General features: G+C 47.7%; 1 protein-coding gene across 1 annotated transcript; it reads right to left on the bottom strand.

Annotated features, from left to right (window-relative positions):
• Nucleotides 1-4,172: 4,172 nt before the first annotated feature.
• On the bottom strand, nucleotides 4,173-13,622 carry Sumo3 (small ubiquitin like modifier 3). Its single transcript, XM_051186980.1, has 4 exons — nucleotides 13,456-13,622; nucleotides 10,547-10,675; nucleotides 7,027-7,098; nucleotides 4,173-5,418 (listed from the first exon to the last, which is right to left on the bottom strand). Exons 1-4 carry the CDS (start codon nucleotides 13,474-13,476, stop codon nucleotides 5,308-5,310), a joined length of 333 nt encoding a protein of 110 aa, XP_051042937.1. The 5' UTR covers nucleotides 13,477-13,622; the 3' UTR covers nucleotides 4,173-5,307.
• Nucleotides 13,623-20,391: the final 6,769 nt, after the last annotated feature.

Here is a 20,391-nt window from a genome sequence, read left to right as displayed (position 1 = left end):
ACCGAAGGGTCTGTTACTCCAGTTACACAAGCAGAGAGGGACAGAAGTCAAACTAAGCCCTAAGTCTCAAGAGCCACCTCCATTCCCAAATGTCACACACACACACACACACACACACACACACACACACACACACACACACACGTCAGCCTCCAGGACACACTGCGCCCTGCTGTGCTGCCGGGTGTGAGAGAAACTCTGTTCTTATTCTAACACATCCAAAGGAATGGCAGCCACCATTCCCTGGGACAGTTTATATGTGAAATGTGCCCCAACAGTCCGTGGTCACCTCCAGCAGATGAGGCCTAGCAGGAACAAGTGGGACATTTGGGAATGGAGGTGGCTCTTGAGACTTAGGGCTTAGTTTGACTTCTGTCCCTCTCTGCTTCCTGTTCAGCTGAGGCTCCAGCAAGCACCTGCTGCCACACACCGCTGCTGCCTTGGAGCCGCCTGCTACCCTGCTTCCCCACCATGACTGACTGTAACCCCTCAAACCTGAGACAAAATAAAGTTCCCTTAAGTTGCTTTTTTTCAAGCACTGATCACATCAGCAAGAAAACAGAATGGGAAAGTAGAGCTGTATAGTGGTGTTGCAATAGGCCTAACCATGTGTGTTGTTCTTTTGCTGAAGCTAATGCCTAAGAAACACAAACAGGAGACTCAGCACCCACGTGGAGTTTATTGAGAGAGGGGAGAGAAAGAGGGGGTAGCTGGTGGCCAACTGAAAGTGAGTGAGAGAGAGAGAGAGAGAGAGAGAGAGACCAGAGAGGGAGAGCAAGAGCGGGAGCAAGAGAGGCGCACTTGGTGTGCTTGCTTTAAAAGGGGGGCTTGCGCATGCGTAACTGAGTCCTCTGGCAGCCAGGTAAAGCTTGAGCTGCCAGGCCAGGTAAGGCTGATGTAGCGATGACAAGGCCATGAGCGACCCGCCCAACGTCGGGGGCGGGGGTCAGCTGGCTGCTAGTTCCCAACATTCCCACCTCTTATTGTTATTAAAAAGATGGGGGTTGGGCGTGGCAGTTCACAACAATGTGGCTTAGAACTAGTCTTAAGGAGAAAAGTGCCAGAGCTCAGAGCTGTGAGCTAGACTAGCCCTAGAATGCTGTAAACACTCCTACGGAGAATCCAGAAGACCAAAAGGCCGAGGAACACTGTCACTAAAGACTGCTCACAAAGTTTTATTCAGAGGGAACAAGAGGACTGTATCAGAAACTGGGCTGGCAACCACTCATGTCATATTCTATGACAGGACAGGACAGTGCAGTTTCCTCCATCTTGTATTTTTGTATTTGTTTTTCAAGACAGGGTTTTCTCTGTGTAGCTTTTGAAGCCTGTCCTGGAACTCACTCTGTAGACCTCAAACTCACTGAGATTCATTTGCCTCTGCCTCTGCCTCTGCCTCCCAAGTGCTGGGTGTGCACCACCACTGCCTGGCTTACCTTGCATCCTTGCTGAGGCCATTTTAGGTTTAACTAGATTCTGGTCTCCTTGACAGGCAGCCCCAGGGGCCATTACTCTATTCTAGGAACCTGAGGTCAAGATGCCCCAGCTAACTTAGCTTCTGTTGAAGCCTGTGTAAGACTTCCTCCTCCAGCCAATTGCTTTTAAACTGCTTACTTGCACAAAACTTTGCTCTGTAGCTGCTGGCTAAGGTAACAAGATGTGGTTTTTGTCTTTAAAAGCACCTTACTCCACTCAGGAGGCAGAGGCAGGTGAATCTCTTCGAGTCCAAGGCCAGTTTCATCTACAAAGTGAGTTTCAGGACAGCCAGTGCTGTTATACAGAGAAACCCTGTCTCGAAAACCCAGAAAAACAAAACAAAAAACCTTATTCTAAACCAGTAGTTCTCAACCTTCCTAATGCTGTGACCCTTTAATACAGTTCCTCATGTTGTGGTGACCCCCAACCATAAATTATTTTCATTGCTTCTTCACTAACTGTAATTTTGCTGCTGTTAAGAATCCTAATGTAAATATCTGAGATGTGACCCCTGTGAAAAGGGTTTTTCAACCCTCAAAGGGGTCACCACGACTCACAGGCTGAGAACTACTGCTCTATACATTCGGCCCTACATCTGAGTCTCAAATACCTTAGTGTAGTCCCAGCAGGATGGAGTAAAGACCTTCAGTTGGCTACTGACTGGGCCTGAGTGGTCTTCTTTGGTGGAATCCCCAAAACAGTTCTAGCTTGTTTTATCTGCATTCTGAAAACTTGAGTGAGACTGAATTTCAAAAGTAATGGGCTAAATTGTTAGGCAGAGGAAATTTCAAGGCAACCTAATAGCCAGGCTGTGACATTTATTGTTCATTGCGTTTATCCAGATTTACAGTGAGAACAAGTAGAAAGTGGTGCAGAGAAATGTGGAAAATGGAGATTGGACCAAATTGAGAGCAGGGCAGATTTGGATAAACTGGCTGTAGTTGTTAAAGGAATTTAATGCCACTGAAGGATGTCTGAGACCTTGCATTGGGATAATTGGTATTGTTCCTAGAAATGAGAACTTGGGGTATAAAAATGCAAATCCATTTGAAAGGAAAATGTTTGAAAATCCAGATCCTTCAGGATTCCCTGAAACTGGAGATGTTTTCCAGTTTCAGCCACAAAAGCACACAAAACTGGATGCAACGATGGTCTAAGTGTGCCTGGTTTCCCCTGGAGTTGGCAGCCAAATTTGGTGATGGCATCCACATTTGCAAGATGTAAGGGGAATAATGGAAACTTGTGCCAAGATTCCAGAAAGCCACTGAAACAAAGCAATGGATGGCAATATCAGATTCCTTGTACGAAGGCCTTGAGAAGTTGAGAAGGTGGAGGCTATATTGTAATAAAACTCCCAGATATTAGAGATGCCAGCAAGGTGGGATGTTGAATGTTCCCCAAAGAAAGCTTGCAGGCACCAACTACTGGCCAACACAGAGACCACAAGCACCACAGGAAACAGAACTGTGGGGTTGGACTACCTGAGGCCACCAGGGCCCAAATGATATCAAGAACCTCTGACACCAGACATGGAGATGGAGCAGTAGGATTTGGTTTCTGCCCTGCTAGAGGTCATTAATCTTGCTTTGGTCTAATCTTTCTTTGCTGTGCACCAATTCCACCCTTTTTAAAGCAGGTATGTTTACTCTGTGCTACTGTATGTTGGAAGTAACTTGTTTATTTTACAGGGATTCACTATTCAGAAATTGTCTTGAGTCTCAAAGCAAACTTTGAACTTAGACATTAAACTGTGGGAGTTCTTAAGATGGAAGAGGGTGAGGGGGATGATACTCAGAAATAGACTAAAAGCATTTTGAATATGAGGTAAACAATTTTAAGTGCCAAGTAGATTATAAAGTGATGTATTGGGGTGTTTAGTTGACAAAGAGTGGATTTATCAAAAAGAAATACCTAGAGCATTAGTGAAGTTCACCCTTGAGTAGGCCTTAAGGGCCATGGGGAGGTTGGAGGGAGTGGTCACGACACACTCACCCTAAATACGGCCCACACTATTTCAAGGGGTGGAGTCTGAACTAAATAAAAATTAAACCAATGAGGGCCAAGTACCAGAGCTCATCTCTGTTTTCTGATCCACCCTACTTCCCCTTTATGTTGCTTCTTGCAAGGTATTTTGTGACAGTATTAAGAAAGTAACTAACATGGCACCTGAGCCATATCCTTCCCCTTAGGAGCTTGTCTACTGCTACTTCCTCTGTGCCATCTTAGAGACCTAGAAAATGGCTCTGTCTCTGTATGTGCTGTAATCTACACACTCCTGCTGCTGGATGAATTAAGCACTTGGTGTTTCTGCTTAACTGATACACTAAAATAGCTTGGGCAATGACAACCCTGTTTCTGTCTCACCTAAGTACTGAAAACCCTCATAGCCAAATTAGCATCAATTCATTTTCAAAACAGATTAGTAGGTTATCAACTTCACAAATGGATGATCTATTCAAACAGCAAAAAGACTGAGACTCCCAATACTAAGGCCCTGCCTCTAAAGCCCACCTTGTGTCACACAGGGCACCTAGGCCAGGCAACATGGAGCAGCACAGGGTACATGAGCTCTCAGGACCTACAAGTCTCCAGCAGTGGCTTCTTTGTCCGTGTCTGAGTGGCCTCACTGGACAGACTGTGAATAGTGAGCTATGACATATGCAGTCTCCAAATAGAGTGTTTAACATAAGCCAAGAGACAGAATACCAAACTATATTTACTGTTTACAGTAGTAAAGGACAACAAATAATGTACAAACTGGTGAATAACACAACAGAGCCAACAGACATCCCACCCAAGCCCACGCAGCAAAACAGGAAACAAGGACATTTTCCTCAGGATTTTAAGCAAGCGAGAGATGGTAGGTCAGTGTCAGGTGACTATAAAAGGCAGAGATGGCCACCAAGCAGCAATGGATCCTTACAGAAGGATAACAGGCAGAACTACGAACATTTAACTGGCACAGACCCCACAATGTTGGACTGAAGTCACCCTCTGATGCATCACTTTAATACACATGTGGAAAGTGGCAGAGCATAATCCATGAGAATGAGGTCACCTTTCCCTGGCTTTCCTTTGCAACCACACTTTAAAGCAGGTCTCTTACACTGTAAACTTGATATTTAACCAATTACCTTCTTATACAGAAACCATAATTGTGTATTGGAACCAAGTACTAGAAAAAAATCTGAGGCCACATTGTTTCTAAATGAGACATTACTTTCTTCTACATTATAGGAAGGAAAGAGAGTGGGTCTCACTGTACCAGCCTTGCCATGTACACATGACCAGATACCAAGCACAAAGGGGCACATGCAGGAGTGGCTGGGTCAAGGACATAAGGACTCCTTTCGTCTTTAAAAAGCATTGGTCTTCGCCCTTTAACTTTACCACGTTTGACAAAGCTCAAATTTACAGTATTTCAGATTTTACTAGTCTATGCCTACAACAAATAGGTGGGATTCTGTCCCTCTTCCCCCTTTCAACATCCCATAGGCATGCCCACTGAGTAATGTGACCACAAGCTCTCTACTTGATTGGGACAAATCAAACCAGAGGTAACCACAGGCTGAGAGTGTACATCCAGCCCCAGGTTTGGGGGAAAAATATTTTAGGGATGGGAAGAAACAGAAATGAAAACAAAAACAAATCCCAAGAGCTCGCATCTCATTTCCCATAAGCAAACACTTGTTGGCCAAGTTCCCTATCACTCTCCTCCCTGCATTATGGTGTGTTGTTCACTCCAAGCCCATCGGAAAAGGAGACTCCTTCAGTGACTCTGGCTTCTGCTGACTCTTCTGTGAGTGGTGGGCGTGGCTGCATGTTCACCATTCAATAGCAAATGTCAGGACAATGGTTGGGTGTGGGAACGGTCCCTCGGGAAGCTGTTCCTCCTGTCTGCTGCTGGAATACATCAATGGTGTCCTCGTCCTCCATCTCCAGCTATCCAAGTTGCCGAGGTGGGCCCAGGGAGAGGGGACAGGAAATGTCAGAGAGGTGAATACACAACAATACCATGCTCCCAAACAGTTTCCCCTACACTAGACACAACCCAGTCACCTTGGCTGGAGTGAAGCAAGCAGGAAAAAGGGGTCCCTGGTGGGATCAGAGTAACTACTTATCCCTCAACTTCTGACAAGATTCATAGAAGAATAATCACAGCTAAGAACTGAGAGAAAAGTAGGACCATTAAAAACAGACCCATGGGCCATAGAATACATTACGTGTACTTATAATGTCTATTTTACATATTGCAATGTCAGCATTTTAAAGTATTTTTATACATTTTTAAATGATGGGACATTCACATGAACTCAGATCATCAGGTTTGGTGACAAGCATCTCACCCACCAAGCCACCTCACCAGCCCCATGCCTGGCTTTCACTACTGAAACTTTTATAAGCATTTTATATCCATTAAAAAAAAAAAAAGTTGCTTATCATTCACTTTATCTTTAGTTTTTATGTGTCTGTGTGTAGTTGTGTGAGCTTATGTGCCCCACATGCATGGAGGATTCAGAAGAGAAAGTCAAATCCCCTAGCACTGGAGTTACAGACAGACATGAGCTTCCATGTAGGTGTTGGGAATTGAACCCAGGTCCTCTGAAGAACAGCCAGTGCTCCTAACCTGTTCTTTTTTTTCCTTGAGACATGGCTCTCTGTGTAGCCCTGACTGTTCTAGAACTCACTCTGTAGACCACGCTAGCCTTGAACTCAAGAGATCTACATGCCTCTGCATCCTGAGTGCCAGGATTAAAGGCATGCATCATACCGCCAAACCCAAAAATAATTTCTCTAATTAATTTAACTTTATGTGCATGTATATTTGTGTACCAAGGGTGTGCCTGATGCCAAGAGGCCAGAAGAGGGCATCAGACTCCCTGGAACTACAGTTATAGGCAGATGTGAGCTGCCATGTGGGTGCTGGGAATCAAGCCCTGGTTTTCTGAAAGGGCTGCCTGTGTTCTTAAATGATGAGCCATCTCTCCAGTACCCACAAAAATATTTTTAACTAAAAAATTTAAAAGGCCAGGCAGTGGTGGCACATGCCTTTAATCCCAGCACTTGAGAGAGTCAAGAGGATCTCAGCGAGTTCGAGGTCAGCCTGAACTATAGAGTGAGTTCCAGGACAGACCCCAAACCTACACAGAGAAACCTTGTCTCAAAAATAAGATTTAAAGTAAGATAAATATCCAGGTTCTGACTCCAACAAAGAGCAAGTGGTTGTCACTAAGCCGTGAGGACCACAGGAGTGGTCACTCCACAATACCTGGTACATGTGGATACATGGGCACTCAATCATCAGTGATGGCCATATCCCCCCCCCCCCCCCCGAGGGTATGCCTCCTACACTTGGACTCTGTCTCAAAACAGCAAAGTTATTCTTGGCTATACCATTTCTTCATCTGAGAAACTAATCTCAAAATATCAAAATTCAAAGTCTAATAATTAAAATCATTGCAGAAACAAGTCATTTTCTTTGCACCTACTTTATTCTCAAATGACAGTGTTCCAAAGGCACAGACCCTGGTGCATAGGGCTACTTCATACCTGGGCTGGAGTGTCTGTTTCATTGATTGGTTGTCCATCAAACCGGAATCGAATTTGCCTCATAGACAAGCCCTGGGGAAAAAGGGCGAAATGAATTAGATGTTCCCAGACAACACAGATTAACTTCAAGATTTCCAGAATCAACAACAATGTTAGCATTCTGCTTTGCACACACACCAGGTGAGGAGAAAGATCGCTGGTGGTCCACAATCTACAGCATTGTGCTGCCCCAAAATGACCCATTCAAAAGTCTCCATCCCATTCAGACACCCGGCCTGCCCTAAGTCTGCCACTCTCTTCCTCCTAGAAGCTAAACTGGGCTGAGTTCCTCTCAGAACTTCTGTACTGCAGTACCATTTCCTCCTCTGGAAGGTTTCCAGAGAGAAACGAGTCATGTGACCATGAGGGCCAGAATCAGGAAGGCTGTGAAGAGCACAGCAGAAACAGGACACACGGGATAAACTTTGGTGGTTTCCTCTGTCCTGAAGCCTCCTTGAAATGACATGAATGAAAAGGCAAGGCCTGGAGGAAGAGCAAGTGGACAGTTCTCTACTGGTTAGAGTACGAAGCTACAAGCTTAAAGGACACTGGAGTCTCACGTGTGCTGGAGCCAGGGATGGGGAGACTAGGAATGCCCCTCCCCAGGGAAGCTTGGAAACATTTTTGAAAGTTCACTCACATGGGCTAAAGAGATGGCTCAGAGGTCAAGAACACTTGATGCTCTTGCAGAAGACCAGGTTCAATTCCCAGCACTCACATGGCAGCTTATAACCACCTGTAACTCCAGTTTCAGGGGATCTGATGTCCCCTTTTGGTCTTTGTGAACAGCAGTCATGCATATGGGACACAGACGTACTTGCAGGCAAAAGCACCCACACATATATGATTTTTTTAAAAAACAAAAAAAGAAAGTTCACATGTAAATCCCCAAGGGTTCAAAGTCCTCCACAACCCTCAGAGGCCAAGTGTCTCTCCCACATCAGTAAGGACTCTCTAGAAATGTGGACTCAAGAGTTCTATCAAATATGGTGTCAGGTGGTGGTGGTGCACAGCTTTAATCCCAGCACTCAGATGGATCTCTGTGAGTTTGAGGCCAGCCTGTACTACAGAGTGTGTTCCAGGACAGCTAGGACTATACAGAGAAACCCTGTCAAAAAAAAAAAAAAAAAAAAAAAAAAAAAGACATGTATGGCAAATGGATAATAAAACCAACATCCCCCAAGTGCCTCAGAGACTCCTCAGTCTTGCAGCTATACCTCCAGGTACTAGGTGGAGCCTGGAGGTATTCTTTCGAAGGAAACCTAGTGCCTTTTGGATCAGCATCTAGGACCATCCAGAGCCCCCAATTCTAACATAGCACCCTGTGGATGTGTGTTCTCCGCCATACCCATCCAAACACACAGTACTTCTCTTTCCTGCGGCGGTTCACGGCTTCACTCGTAACTACAAGCAGAAGCTGGGGACATTTAAGGAAAGACCCTAATATGTGAAAGCAGACCAGGGGAAGAAGGAAGCACCATGCAGGTTACAGGAATGAGATGCCTTCCCAGTGAGAAATCACTCCACACACTTACAGATAAGAGGAAAGCTCTTGCCGGGCGATATTAGTTTGCTTTTCTTCAATATCATGAAGCAGAAAAAAGGGAAGGGGATGGAGCAGTTAAAACACAGGTCAACTTAAAGCTTCAATAAAAGTTAAAAACACACTTATGTGTGCACATGCATGCACACACACACACACACACACACACACACAGACACACACACAAGAAAACACTAGAAAGTTGCTAGGGGGGGGGGGGGGGACCCACAAAGCAAGAAAAGACAGAACTTCTGGAAACTAAAAATCATGATGAGTAAGAATGGCCTAGAGAGTGGGAAGATGAGGAGAGGGAAAACTCAGAAGGGACAGCAACAGTAACACCCAGTGCAAAAGGGGGAAATGGCCAGAGACAATCATGGGAGAATGGCTGACTGCAGGGCTATGCTCTTCAAACATGGAAAGGTAGAGGCAGATGTCTACCTACGCAGTAGTGAGGACAGTTGGAGTCAAGTTTACACATGGAAAGGACCCAGAAAGTACCTCTTCAGAGGGATAAGAGTCACCTCCAGAGCCCCTGCCTGAGATGTCACCAAGGTTCCAAAACATAGGAAGCTGACAGTGAATTATGGCACTTCCCAAAGCAGTACACCTCAGCCGAGAATACTACATGCAACCAGATGTGCAAGTCCCTGTCAGATACAAGAGATGATGCTCCACACAAAAAGGAGGAATTAACACCAAAAAAGATGCAGGAGGGAGGCAATGGGAGTCTCCAGAGTGTCTCTCAAAAGGCTATGGGGTGGCAATCATGCAGACACCCTCACTCCCAAGCAATGGTTCAGGTGGTGCTGGGAGGAGGCTCCAAAACATTGAGAAAGCTGATCTACTGTGCCCTCACCCCCAAAGGTAGGGTCTCAGCAGGAGAAGACTGGGGTGCAAAAGAAACATACATACATAAGAACAAGCAGACTGAGCACAGCACTGGCACAGTCTAAGTTGTAGGGCACAGACAAGCAGCTGACACAGCTGGGAGGGCACAAGGTCCCAGAGTGTTCTGTCTCACCTTTCACAGGTGAGAAGAGTACCCAAGGCTAAAACCTAGAAGACAGGAGGGCAAGTGCACTATCTGCAGGGCGTGAGAGGTAGGAAGGGAAAAGCACAGCACCGCCCTGCAGAGTACTTATAACAAAGTCTCAAGGCAGGAATGCGGACATCATCGCAGTAGAATAAAAGGGCAGCCACCAGCTGTGTCTGCAAGCACTTAGGGCAACTTTGAACTACCATACTGAGATGCCACTACCTACGCCAAAGGGCAGGCCCTCCTACGAGAGCCACCAGATGGCAAGGCTCAGACAGGAACTGGCACCTAGGTCTATGTGTAGCAAGCCAGGCAGCCACTGGGGCAGATAACAGAGTAGCAAGACCAGGAGTCCAAGGCTCCTGGGGGGTGTAGGGGGTGGAGGTTACCCACATGTCAAAAGGTCCTTTGTAAGAATGAACTAGATGGATGGACCCAAGCATCATGTGTGCAAGAGCCACATGGACACAAGGACGCAAGAGACACAAGGACAATGATAACAGCGAGCAGAAATGACCAACCCTGCTGGTCACTGTTGGGGACAAAGGTCAGTCGTTGTGCTATTATGAAACGCGCCACCACAACCGACCACAGGGAGGACTTCAAATCAGCCCTCATTCTAATCTGTGCACAGAACACCACCACCAGACCCATGTAGGATCCTTGTGCTGGTTGACGGACTGTACCGTGGCCATGATGGTGTCTAAGAGGAAGCAAATCCACACTAGAGCCTGCTCAAGTCTTAAAATCCACCTTTCCATTTGCAGGAACCCAGGGGAGAAAACACATTATAAGGAACATGCAGCTAGCAAAACCCAGGGCAGGAAGGGCAAGCCTGAAAGCAAGCAGCCCCCTCCAGGGAGGGAGGTCCCACTCCACATGGGGCTCTCTCTGCCTACCTGCCTCTCGCAGTACGCCTTCATCAGCTTGCTCAGTGGGGTGTGCCTCTTGATCTTGAACTGTACCACTGAACCATCCTGCCCAGCCACTTTCAGGTTGATGTGGTCATTCTCTGTCTTCACTCCCTCCTGAAAGACACAGGAATTGGTTCTCGAAAGCCAGCTCAGAACCAGCTCAGGGTTAAATCACCAAAGTGCTTAGGTAAGGGTTGATGATTCAAGTCGTTAAAACCTACTTAATTCTTAAAACTCCCCCAGCAGCTCGGAGCTGCTCGTGTGATTGTCTTCTTTTTACACAGAATTTATTTTTAACCTACATTTATTAAGCACCATGAGGGATACAGTGGTACAAAGCCAGTGTCCTCACAGACTACCAATTCAAAGACAAAAATTTACTCATTAGATCTAGGAAGCCAAAGAAAACCCACCTTTGTTTAAAAATGATTTATGAGGCTGGTCAACACATTTGCAGGCTATACATGTTCTATAGGACTGGGGGACACTGGAGGAATCCACTGGAGTCAGCAGGGTTAAGGCTGCGGTCCCCTGGCCCCTCTGGTCTTTGTGCTCTTCTGGGGCTAGGTGTGGCTCCAAGGAATACCATATGCTTAGTCTGCACAGGCCCTGGGTTCCATCCACATCCTGGATGAAAAATTTCTATTGAACAGCGCTCCTTTTTATGTATCATACATTCGAGAACTGGACAAAGGCTAAATCGGTTCTTCTTGTTAGTTGCTGGAAACACTTTGAACAGAGCCAACTTTGGGGCTGTTCAGTCTGGGAAGGAACCACTCTTGTTCAGGGCATGCATGACACACAGAATGTATCAAAAGTCCACAGGAACTTTTCAACATTTATCATTTTTTAATGTGTATGAGTATTTTGTTTGTGCATCACATGTAGGCAGTGCTCATGGGGGCCTGAAGAGGACTGGAGTTACAGATGCTTGTTAGCTGGGAACTGAAGTGGGGTCGTCTGAAAGAGCAGCCAGTGCTCCTAACCCCTGAGCCGTCTCTCCAGCCATAGGAATCGTTTATATTTTTTAAGGACATAGATCCCTTGACCCACTTGCAGACCATGTCTTCTCCCCTTCCTCACGACAGCTTTTGTCCACAGCTCAACCGAGTAACTCTCCACTTCCCTTGGATGTCCTGTCCCTTTTCTTATTCCTGGAGGAAGGAGCCTGCCCTGCACTGGGTCCTAAAGGCCTTGGCTGAGAGTTCTAGCCTGAGCAATGGTTCCCAGGGGAGAGGGACCTGCAGGGACCCGAGAGAACACCTCGGCACCATTCCCTCCTGTGAGACACTTCCCAGCATTCACTCACAGGACACCAGTGACACAGAAGGGCTGCTCGGGGGAGCTTGGCTCCTGCTCCAAAGTGTGGGACCCACCCTGAGAAAACGTGAACAACCCCAAGATGCACTGACTTCTATCAGAAAAAAAAAAGTATGCTGTGATCAAATCAGATGAAGGAACCAGGACCTAAACAAACAGAAATGTCAGCAGAGGTGAAAAGGCCCTCAGCACGCTCTCCTCTAACAGCAGAATGGCTGGTGAAGTCCAAGAGATCTAATTTGCAAGTAAACTCAGAAGTTAAGAAAAATGAGGCTTAACAAGATGACTGCGGAACACCTGTAACCCCAGAACTCCTGGGTATAGGTCAAGACCAGCTTGAGTGACACAGGGAGACCCTGTCTCAAGACAAACCAAAGGCTAGCCAGGTGTGGGGCACACTCCTTTAATCCCAGCACTCAGAAGGCAGAGGCCGGAGGATCTGTGAGTTCAAGGCCAGCCTGGTCTACATAGACCTTGTCTTTAAAAAGGGGGTATGGAGGTGTGTGTGGGGGGGTGAGTAGCTCACTGGCAGAGCACCTGCCTAGTGTACAAAAGTCCCTGTGTTGGATCACCAATGCTGCAAAATATAAATAAAAATATAACCCTCTGCCTCCACTGACCTAGAGAGGCAGGTGTGGTCTTTCCACACCAGGCATTCACTTCTTGCCTAACCTCATAAAGAGGAAACCAACTACAAAATATAAAACGTTTACTCTTAGCCCAGGATTTACAGGTGCTCGCATTCAACGTCCGTGATGAAGCAGGCAGCACCCAAGGCTGAGTTATAATTAAAGGTCAGGGCCCTGCAGCCAAGATGATGCTGGGCTTGGCTGCTGAATTTACAGCAGGGCATCATAGCATTCCAGGGGTCTGCCCTGCCCTGCTCCTGGGGTCTCCCATCTGAACCAAGCCGGATGTCATCTCTGGGCCCAGGACAGTGAACACAGAATGCCAGGCTCCAACACTTATCTCCCAGGATGGCAAGTGAGGGTGGAAAAACTTTTCAATTGGGATTGGGCCATCCTGGCCTTTCCACGCACTAATTGTCGAGACTAAGTAAGGTATCAGCCCCGCAGGACCGCAATGGAGTGGGAGAGCATCGGGCCCGGCCAACAGTGAGAAGCTCGGAGCGGCCAGCTTTACTCCTGAACCGGTGCAGCTCTTGGAGCCGCCACAGGGCCTCACGCGTGGACCTATGCACTCGGCACAAGAGGGACGGCCACGTCGAGTGAGGACCGAGAGGAAGACGGGCTAACCAAGACCCAGCACCCCGCCGGACACCCAAGTTCCGGGTTCTCGGACCGCGGGGCGTGGCTAGGCTCGGGGCGTGACTATACCTGAGGCGGGGCTACATCGGAGGCGGAGCCCTGGCGTGGCGGGAGGCAGGCCGGGGTGGGGCTAAGGGGAGGGGCGGGGCCAGGGTGAAGCTCGGGGCGGGGTGCGACGCCGGTGGGGGAGGGGCGCGGGCCGTGGGGGAGGGGCGCGGAGGCCCGAGCGCGGGCCCGCGGGCCCTGTTTGCGCGCGTCCTGGCCCGCGTCCTGCGGACTCTGCAGCGGCCTGCGTTCCAGGCTTACCTTGGGCTTCTCTTCCGACATGGTTGCGCGACGACGGCGGCGGCGGGAAGCGCAGCGGGAACCAGTAGCACTGGAGCGGGCGAGTCACGCTCTCTGCCCCGCCGCTCTCCCGCCGCAACTGTCGCGGGGCCGCGCTTTATCCCTAAATCCCGGCGTGCCGGTTGGCCGCGCGGAGTCACGTGGTGGCGCGCGTGCACGATGCGCGTGCCCCGCGTCTCGGGTGCGCGCTGGCCAGCCGCGATTCCGGACGGTTGCAAATGCGTCACGGGGCGGGTCAGGCACTTGGGCGCGCGCAGAGCCCCGGGGGCGCGCTACTCAAGGTCCTGGGCACGGAGACCCCGGATATGGGCAAATGACTCCAGGGCTACGAAGGGCGCGAGGACTGGGAGGCAGGGGAGAACTGGGGGCCTGTGTGCTAGGACAGGAGCCAAAGAACGCTTTGGCCCAACCGATCCAGGTGTCTTCAAGCAACACTTTGCCATCCATGTTTGGCTACTTTTTCTGTATGCAGGCTGCATTTGGGGAAGAGAGGGGGAAGAAAATCAGGGCCATCAAGCTAACCCCTTCAGGTGGTCTAGGAAGACTAATAAGAGGTTACCAGGCATGCTTTATGAACCATACACTCCTAGAACAGGTCTGTGGCCTTGAATTTGAATGTCACAGGGGAGCTCATGTCCAGAAAGGCATTCTTTGAGGATATGGAAGATGGCCTCTGTTGGCCCAGAAAGTCAACACATACTCCTGGTTCATCTTTTCCCATCTAACTTTACAGGTGGGGTGGATCATCTTGGGAAGAGCATTCCCAAGATGGCTCCAGGAGGTACCTGCCTTTTCCCCTGCATTGTCTGTATCTACTCTTCTCCCTCCTCACATAATCCCAAAGTAACCACCAGATGGCTAGCATGGGAGATAGTGGCATGCACAAGAAAGAGGCCTCCCTTCCCACCTTCCATTTGCCTGGTTTCTTGGAATACTGTTGTAGACACTAAAAGCCCATTTTACACAGGAGGACACTGAGATACCTAGAAGTATTTAATAACATGCCCAAGGAGTCATTACCACAGGACAAGTGAAGCTTGGAGCACTAGCAGGATGCTTGAGCAGCATGTTGCATGCTGGTAGAGCAGTCACCAAGTACTAGCTAGGTGGTCAGGAGTTCTTCCCTGTATCTCGGAATGTGTTCTTAGAATGCAGACCAGCTGCCCTTTGTGTCTACATGCTAACACCCTCAAAACAGACCAGTCAGGACTGGCACAGTCACCCAACAGTAGTGTTCTTAGAATGCAGACCAGCTGCCCTTTGTGTCTACATGCTAACACCCTCAAAACAGACCAGTCAGGACTGGCACAGTCACCCAACAGTAGTCCCAAGAGGATGTTGGTGGCCATATTCTGGAACCAGACAGCAGCTTCCAGAAAACTGGCAGTCTAGATTTGACAGAAGTATGTATTTGTTCCAAGGAAGGGCTGGCAGACAAGTATCTCATCGTCTGGTAACCCTGCAGAGCCAAGCATCTGTGAGCCCAGCCTTTCCAGCTTTCTTCCCCTGTACATATGATCTTCCTCAGAAAGTCTATCATTTGGAACTTATCCCTCACTCCAACCAGATCAAGGTTTGGATCTTCCTCAAATATAGACAGACCATGGTCAGCCATTGCTGAGCATACCTCTGAAATGTCCAGCTGGAGACAGAAACCAGCCCAGCTGAATCAGTTGCTGGAGATCAAAACACATTTCCCCTCCACTGATGGCTATGTGTGACTCAGGACAGACAGTGTTCAGATGACAGTGTACCATCAGCTCTAGGACACCATATATTATAAAGTGTTGCATTGCTGACAGGTGGTGGCACAGGTCTTTAATCCCAGTACACAAGAGGTAGAGGCAGGCAGGTCTATTGTAAATCTTTCTTTTGGGATAGTCATCCCCAAATGACATGGAAACTTATTATTATGAAGAGCTTGGCCTTTAGCCAGTTGTTTCCAACTAGCTCTTACAACTTAGATTAACCTGTTTCTAGTAATCACTTTTTGCTGGTGGCTTTTTACCTATCCTCTGTTGTGTATGTCTGACGCCCTCTGTATCTCACTGGTGTCTCTTGTGCACCTAGATTCCTCTTGAGTTCCTCTCTCTGCCCAGAAGTCCCACCTCACCTTTCCTGCCTAGCTATTGGCCATCAAGCTCTTTATTAAACCAATCAGGGGCTTTAGGTAGGCAAGGTAAAACAGCAACACATCTTTATACACTTTGCTCAAATATCCTGCAACACAAATCTCTGAGTTCAAGGCTAGCCTGGTCACAGAATGAGTTCCAGGACAGCCAAGGCTACACAGAGAAACTATCTCAAAAGGAAAAAAAAAAAAAAAAGTGTCCCATTACTGTTTGCAGGATACAGGCACTGTTGCTGAGGGCATCTGTTGTCAAGTTACCAGAATGCAACATGTGCACCTCAGGATGGATGACACCAAAATCCAAGTGGGCTATGGCTATGGTCTAAACAGCAGCACTGTGAGCCATTCACACCCACTGAAAACCTACTGTGGTGGAAAGTGGACAACTGATAAAAGGAACACACTCCTTGAGTGCTTTTCAAACCCACTCGTTCTCAAGCTATCAAGGCAATGGAGAGACTGCCTCAGCAGTTAACAGAACACAGTTTTTCCAAAGGACATGAGTTTGGTTCTCAGCACCCAAGTCAGGTGTACTTGTTACCCCAGCTCCAGGAGATCTGGCACCCTCCTCTGGCCTCCAAGAGTACTGCAGTCACACATTCCAGTTTTCTTTTGCCCAGAATGGCTTGGGTGTCCGTCCGTTGTTCACATGTAAGGCAAGACTGTGCACCCAGAGGAAACAAAGGACTTCCATCTGAGTTTTCAACACAAACAATGGAGAGCAACATCCCATAGTGCTGAGAGTAACTGCCCATGTAGAAGGCTTCTGTCAATGAAAGTGGGTAGAGCTGCTTCAGGATGGTGCAAGAATTCACTGTCCTAAGACAATGCTAAAGGAAATCTGATGGCAGGATTTTTTCAGCAGGGGAAGCTAGAAACACAGCCAGCACCACAAAGGGTACTTTTGAAGGGGAGTGACAATGACATAGACAGTAGTCATGTCAGGAATCCTAAACAAAAGCAGAATTCACACCAGTGCAATACCTACCCGAAGCAGGGGCAATTGAAGTTCCTGTGGTGTGGGGAAGTGGTGAAGGGTAAAGCAGATAGGTTTCTGGTAATTTTTAGAAATCCAAATACTCATGGAGCACAAATACCCACAGATGCTCAGCAAAAGAGTCATCAAAAGGCCATGATGGTCTATCAAGTAAAGGCTTTTGCCCCACAAACTTGACAGCCAGAGTTTGATCGCTAAAACCTATGATGATAGGAAAGAAATTACTCCCAAAAGTTGTCTTCTGATCATCATGGCATATGCACACCCATAATCATACACACACACACACACACACACACACAACACACACTCTTGTGCATGTGCGCCATTAACAATTTACTGCCTGAGAAAATCAGGCAAGAACCTGTGTGTTGTTGAGGAGGCTACATACTGCAAAAGAACCTGAAGTCATCACTCTTACACAGAAGGGCAAGTTTTGTGATGTATTTCCTGGCAAAAATAGATAGCAAGCAATGAAGCCAGGAAAACTTATATTTAATGCTTAACATCTGGTGCACACTGAAAAAAATAGTGCAATCCCTGAGATTGACATCCCAGATATTCACATGCAGCCTTCAGAAGAGTGGGGAGTGGGAAGGCCACAGAAAGAAGCAAGCCACAGCCCTTGCCTGGTTCAAGACAGGTATTAGACAGGTGCTAACAGAATTAATGGGCATTTAGATACATAGAAGTATTTGTTATGAATGTGCTTTGGGGTGTCAATGTTCAGTTTCAATGAAAAAGAGTTTGGCCAAAAAAAAAAAAAAAATTAGCTCAAGAAAATTAGAAATAGCTTTCAAACCACTAGGGATACCACAATGGTACAAACAAACAACTCATTTAACTAGTTTGTAGAAACGATGTAAGGGAGCTCTGGAAGTCACAGCATAAGGTGTTTGCACAGCGTTGCCATGAACCGCAGCTCCCCAGCATGTGCATGTGAAGTGGTTACCATCCACACTGTTTACAGACAGGGACAAGACGATGCAAACACTGGGTGGTCCTACCCAGGCTATGCAAGAGAGCACCACCCTCCTTCAAAGAGTGGTTGGCCAGCAACCCAAATACAGGCCACTCACATACTACTTAGGCAGATGAAAGAGGGGGGAGTGAGGGAGGAAGAAAAGACAGAAGGGGGAAGGAGGGGAGGGGAACGGAGGAGAGGGGACAAAAGGAAAGGGGGCTTTCCATGAAAGCAGACTATAAGACTTGACATAAAGTATTAGCAGATCATTGCTAAAAGACTGCTGTGGACTGATGTGAGCACACAAGTCCTGGGAGCTGAGCATGCCATGCAGGTACCACCTATACTCCACCTGTATGTTTCACTCGCCTGAAAAACTGGGCAGTGTAATGGGGAGTTTTCTACATGCCCCATCAGGGCAGGGTAGTGCCAGGGAAGACCATGGTTGGTAGGGAGGCCCTTGACAAAGTGAAGGGCATAGCCCTAGTCCACCATGGCTCTCTGGACAAAGGAACTGCCAGCAGACCTAGACTTCAACTATAATGTAGTGTAACCTGCAATACCCAAACAAACCCATATGCACAGCACAATATACCCTACTCTCATGACTTCAGACACATTTGAAAACTCAGATCAGATTCAGCAGTGTGTAGGGCTACTGGTTCTGCTCAGTGCTCCAATCCCAAGTCCAATTTCATCCAGCAAAAGTGCTTACCCACGTATGTTCCTTGAGGAAGCTAGGTCTGTGCAGAGCCTCCTGACTGGCGAATGGAATTTGGTGGGTCCAGAGCCTAAACCATCAAGCCTTTAGCATTCATGCTGTTTATGCCCAAACATCTTTGAGACTATTATGGAAAATGTTTGGAAGTGTTGATTTAGCAAACCTCTGGCTTCTACCAGCCTTAAAGGTTAAGAATGTCATTAGTAGTATCTGAAAAACTGCGGCTACTCACACAATCACTTCCAAGATGAAACATGTCCTTCAGGGCAAACTCAATCCATGCTCCTGGGCAATGGCCACACATATCTGGAGAATAAACTGTCCCTTACTCTCCTTGGTGCATGCACTGTTTTGCACTGACAGATGTGCAGCCATGGCCGTCTCTTACCCACTCAGAGGAGGTGCATAAAAGCTAACCATGACAATCCCCATCTCAATGCAGTTTCACACTCCTTGGTTCAGACACCTGGATCAAGTAACTTTTTTTTTTTAAAGATTATTTATTAAGTATAGTGTTCTGTCTGCATGCATCTGCATGCAAGAGGACACCAGATCTCATTACAGATGGTTGTGAGCCACCTTGTGGTTGCTGGGAATTGAACTCAGGACCTTTGGAAGAACAGCCAGTGCTCTTAACCGTTGATCGGTCTCACCAGCTCCCCAGGGGATAACTTCTTGAGATAGTTCAAAGGAAGCAGATGCCGGGACAAGGCCTCAGAAGTACTCTTTGGGGTGGAAAGTCTCCCAGATTTGTAGTGTGTGAGTAGGGACAGGAGGCAGAGAAGAAATGGCAAGAATGGCTGAGAACCTGAGCTAGCCTGCTGAGATCCAATGGCTACTCCCAAGGAGCCAGAACAGAGTGCTGGGTGAGTCATACTGGCATCACTGGTTATTGTGGTGTGGGTCCTATCAGGGGTACACTATTGACTGATGCCGAGCAGCCCATTGCTGATTCTCTCCTCTGGTTGCACGGCTGCCCATATCTTCCCACTCTCATCAGTGGATGGCACTGGTGTCTGTGGGACACCTTTCCCAGAACACTGAAGTGAAGTAGGATACAATGGTAGCCTGGATCAAGCCTGTCTGAGCCCCAGCTGTGAGCCTATCCTGCCTCTCCTCCCTCCCAAGTTCTGAAGGTGGGACCAGAACTCAAAGCTCGTGACTCTCCTACACAGTGCAAGACTGCTTGCTCTTTGAATACCTCTTGGGGTTGGGGGCGCTGAGGGGTGGTTAAGGGTGACAGGTGAGGTCCTGACACATAGCCAGCTGACAGCACATGGCATTTATGTACCCGCTCCCACCCCAGCATGCTCCCCTGTCTACAAAGGAAACTGCTGAATAAACCTTTCTTCATTCCAACTACATTATGCTATTTTTCTTTCTTCTTCATCTTCTTTTTTCTAAGATTTATTTATTATGTATACAGTGTTCTGTCTGCATGCATCCTGCAGGCCAAAAGAGGGCACCAGATCTCATTACAGATGGTTGTGAGCCACCATGTGGTTGCTGGGAATTGAACTCAGGACCTCTAGAAGAGCAGCCAGTGCTCTTAACCTCTGAGCCCCTGTGCTATTTTTCCAAGAGTGAATCTAAAAGCCCAAGTCAAGAATGTTCTTGGACCTACATCTCAAGTAGTTCCTGTGGAATAAAGATTTGACACATCTAGCATTTTTACCAACTGGACCCCTAGAACTCCCTAAGAATTTCCTAGCCTGTTACCATGGTGACAATTGCTAACATTTGCCCAGGGTGACCTACCAAGGCCTGTGGTTTCAGGACAAGCCTGGGTGAGTGCCCTCTCACCTGCTCAGTGACCTGTCCTCAACTTATTATGGTCTGCAGCCTGGGCAGGGTGCTATTTGCAGGTTGACACTTGGGAGTTTCCATGGGTGTACCTGTCCCAGGCTGGGCTTGTGTTTCCTGGAAACAGGGCAGTCCAGATATATGCCTCAAGAGGGCAGACTCTTACTGCAGCCTCAACCCTGGGCAAACGGGCTGTTGACAGCTTCCTTTTTGCTGCAGCTTTTAGATCATTGTGTTCTGGTTCCCTGACTTTCAGGCCAATGTCCCTTACTCTAGTGTTA

This window comes from Phodopus roborovskii, unplaced genomic scaffold (genome assembly GCF_943737965.1).
Source record: "Phodopus roborovskii unplaced genomic scaffold, PHOROB, whole genome shotgun sequence".
Lineage (NCBI taxonomy): Eukaryota > Metazoa > Chordata > Mammalia > Rodentia > Cricetidae > Phodopus > Phodopus roborovskii.
Note: the sequence above shows the minus strand (reverse complement) of the source record. Positions and strands in the feature narration are given on the sequence as shown.

What these genes read in the sequence shown, in the direction of transcription:
- Sumo3 (XM_051186980.1), bottom strand. Translation starts at nt 13,476, where the DNA reads ATGTCGGAAGAGAAGCCCAAG. An exon ending in TGTCGGAAGAGAAGCCCAAG is followed by an intron (nt 10,676 to 13,455) that starts GTAAGCCTGGAA and finishes TGTGTCTTTCAG; the next exon opens with GAGGGAGTGAAGACAGAGAA. An exon ending in AGGCGTACTGCGAGAGGCAG is followed by an intron (nt 7,099 to 10,546) that starts GTAGGCAGAGAG and finishes CTTTTTCCCCAG; the next exon opens with GGCTTGTCTATGAGGCAAAT.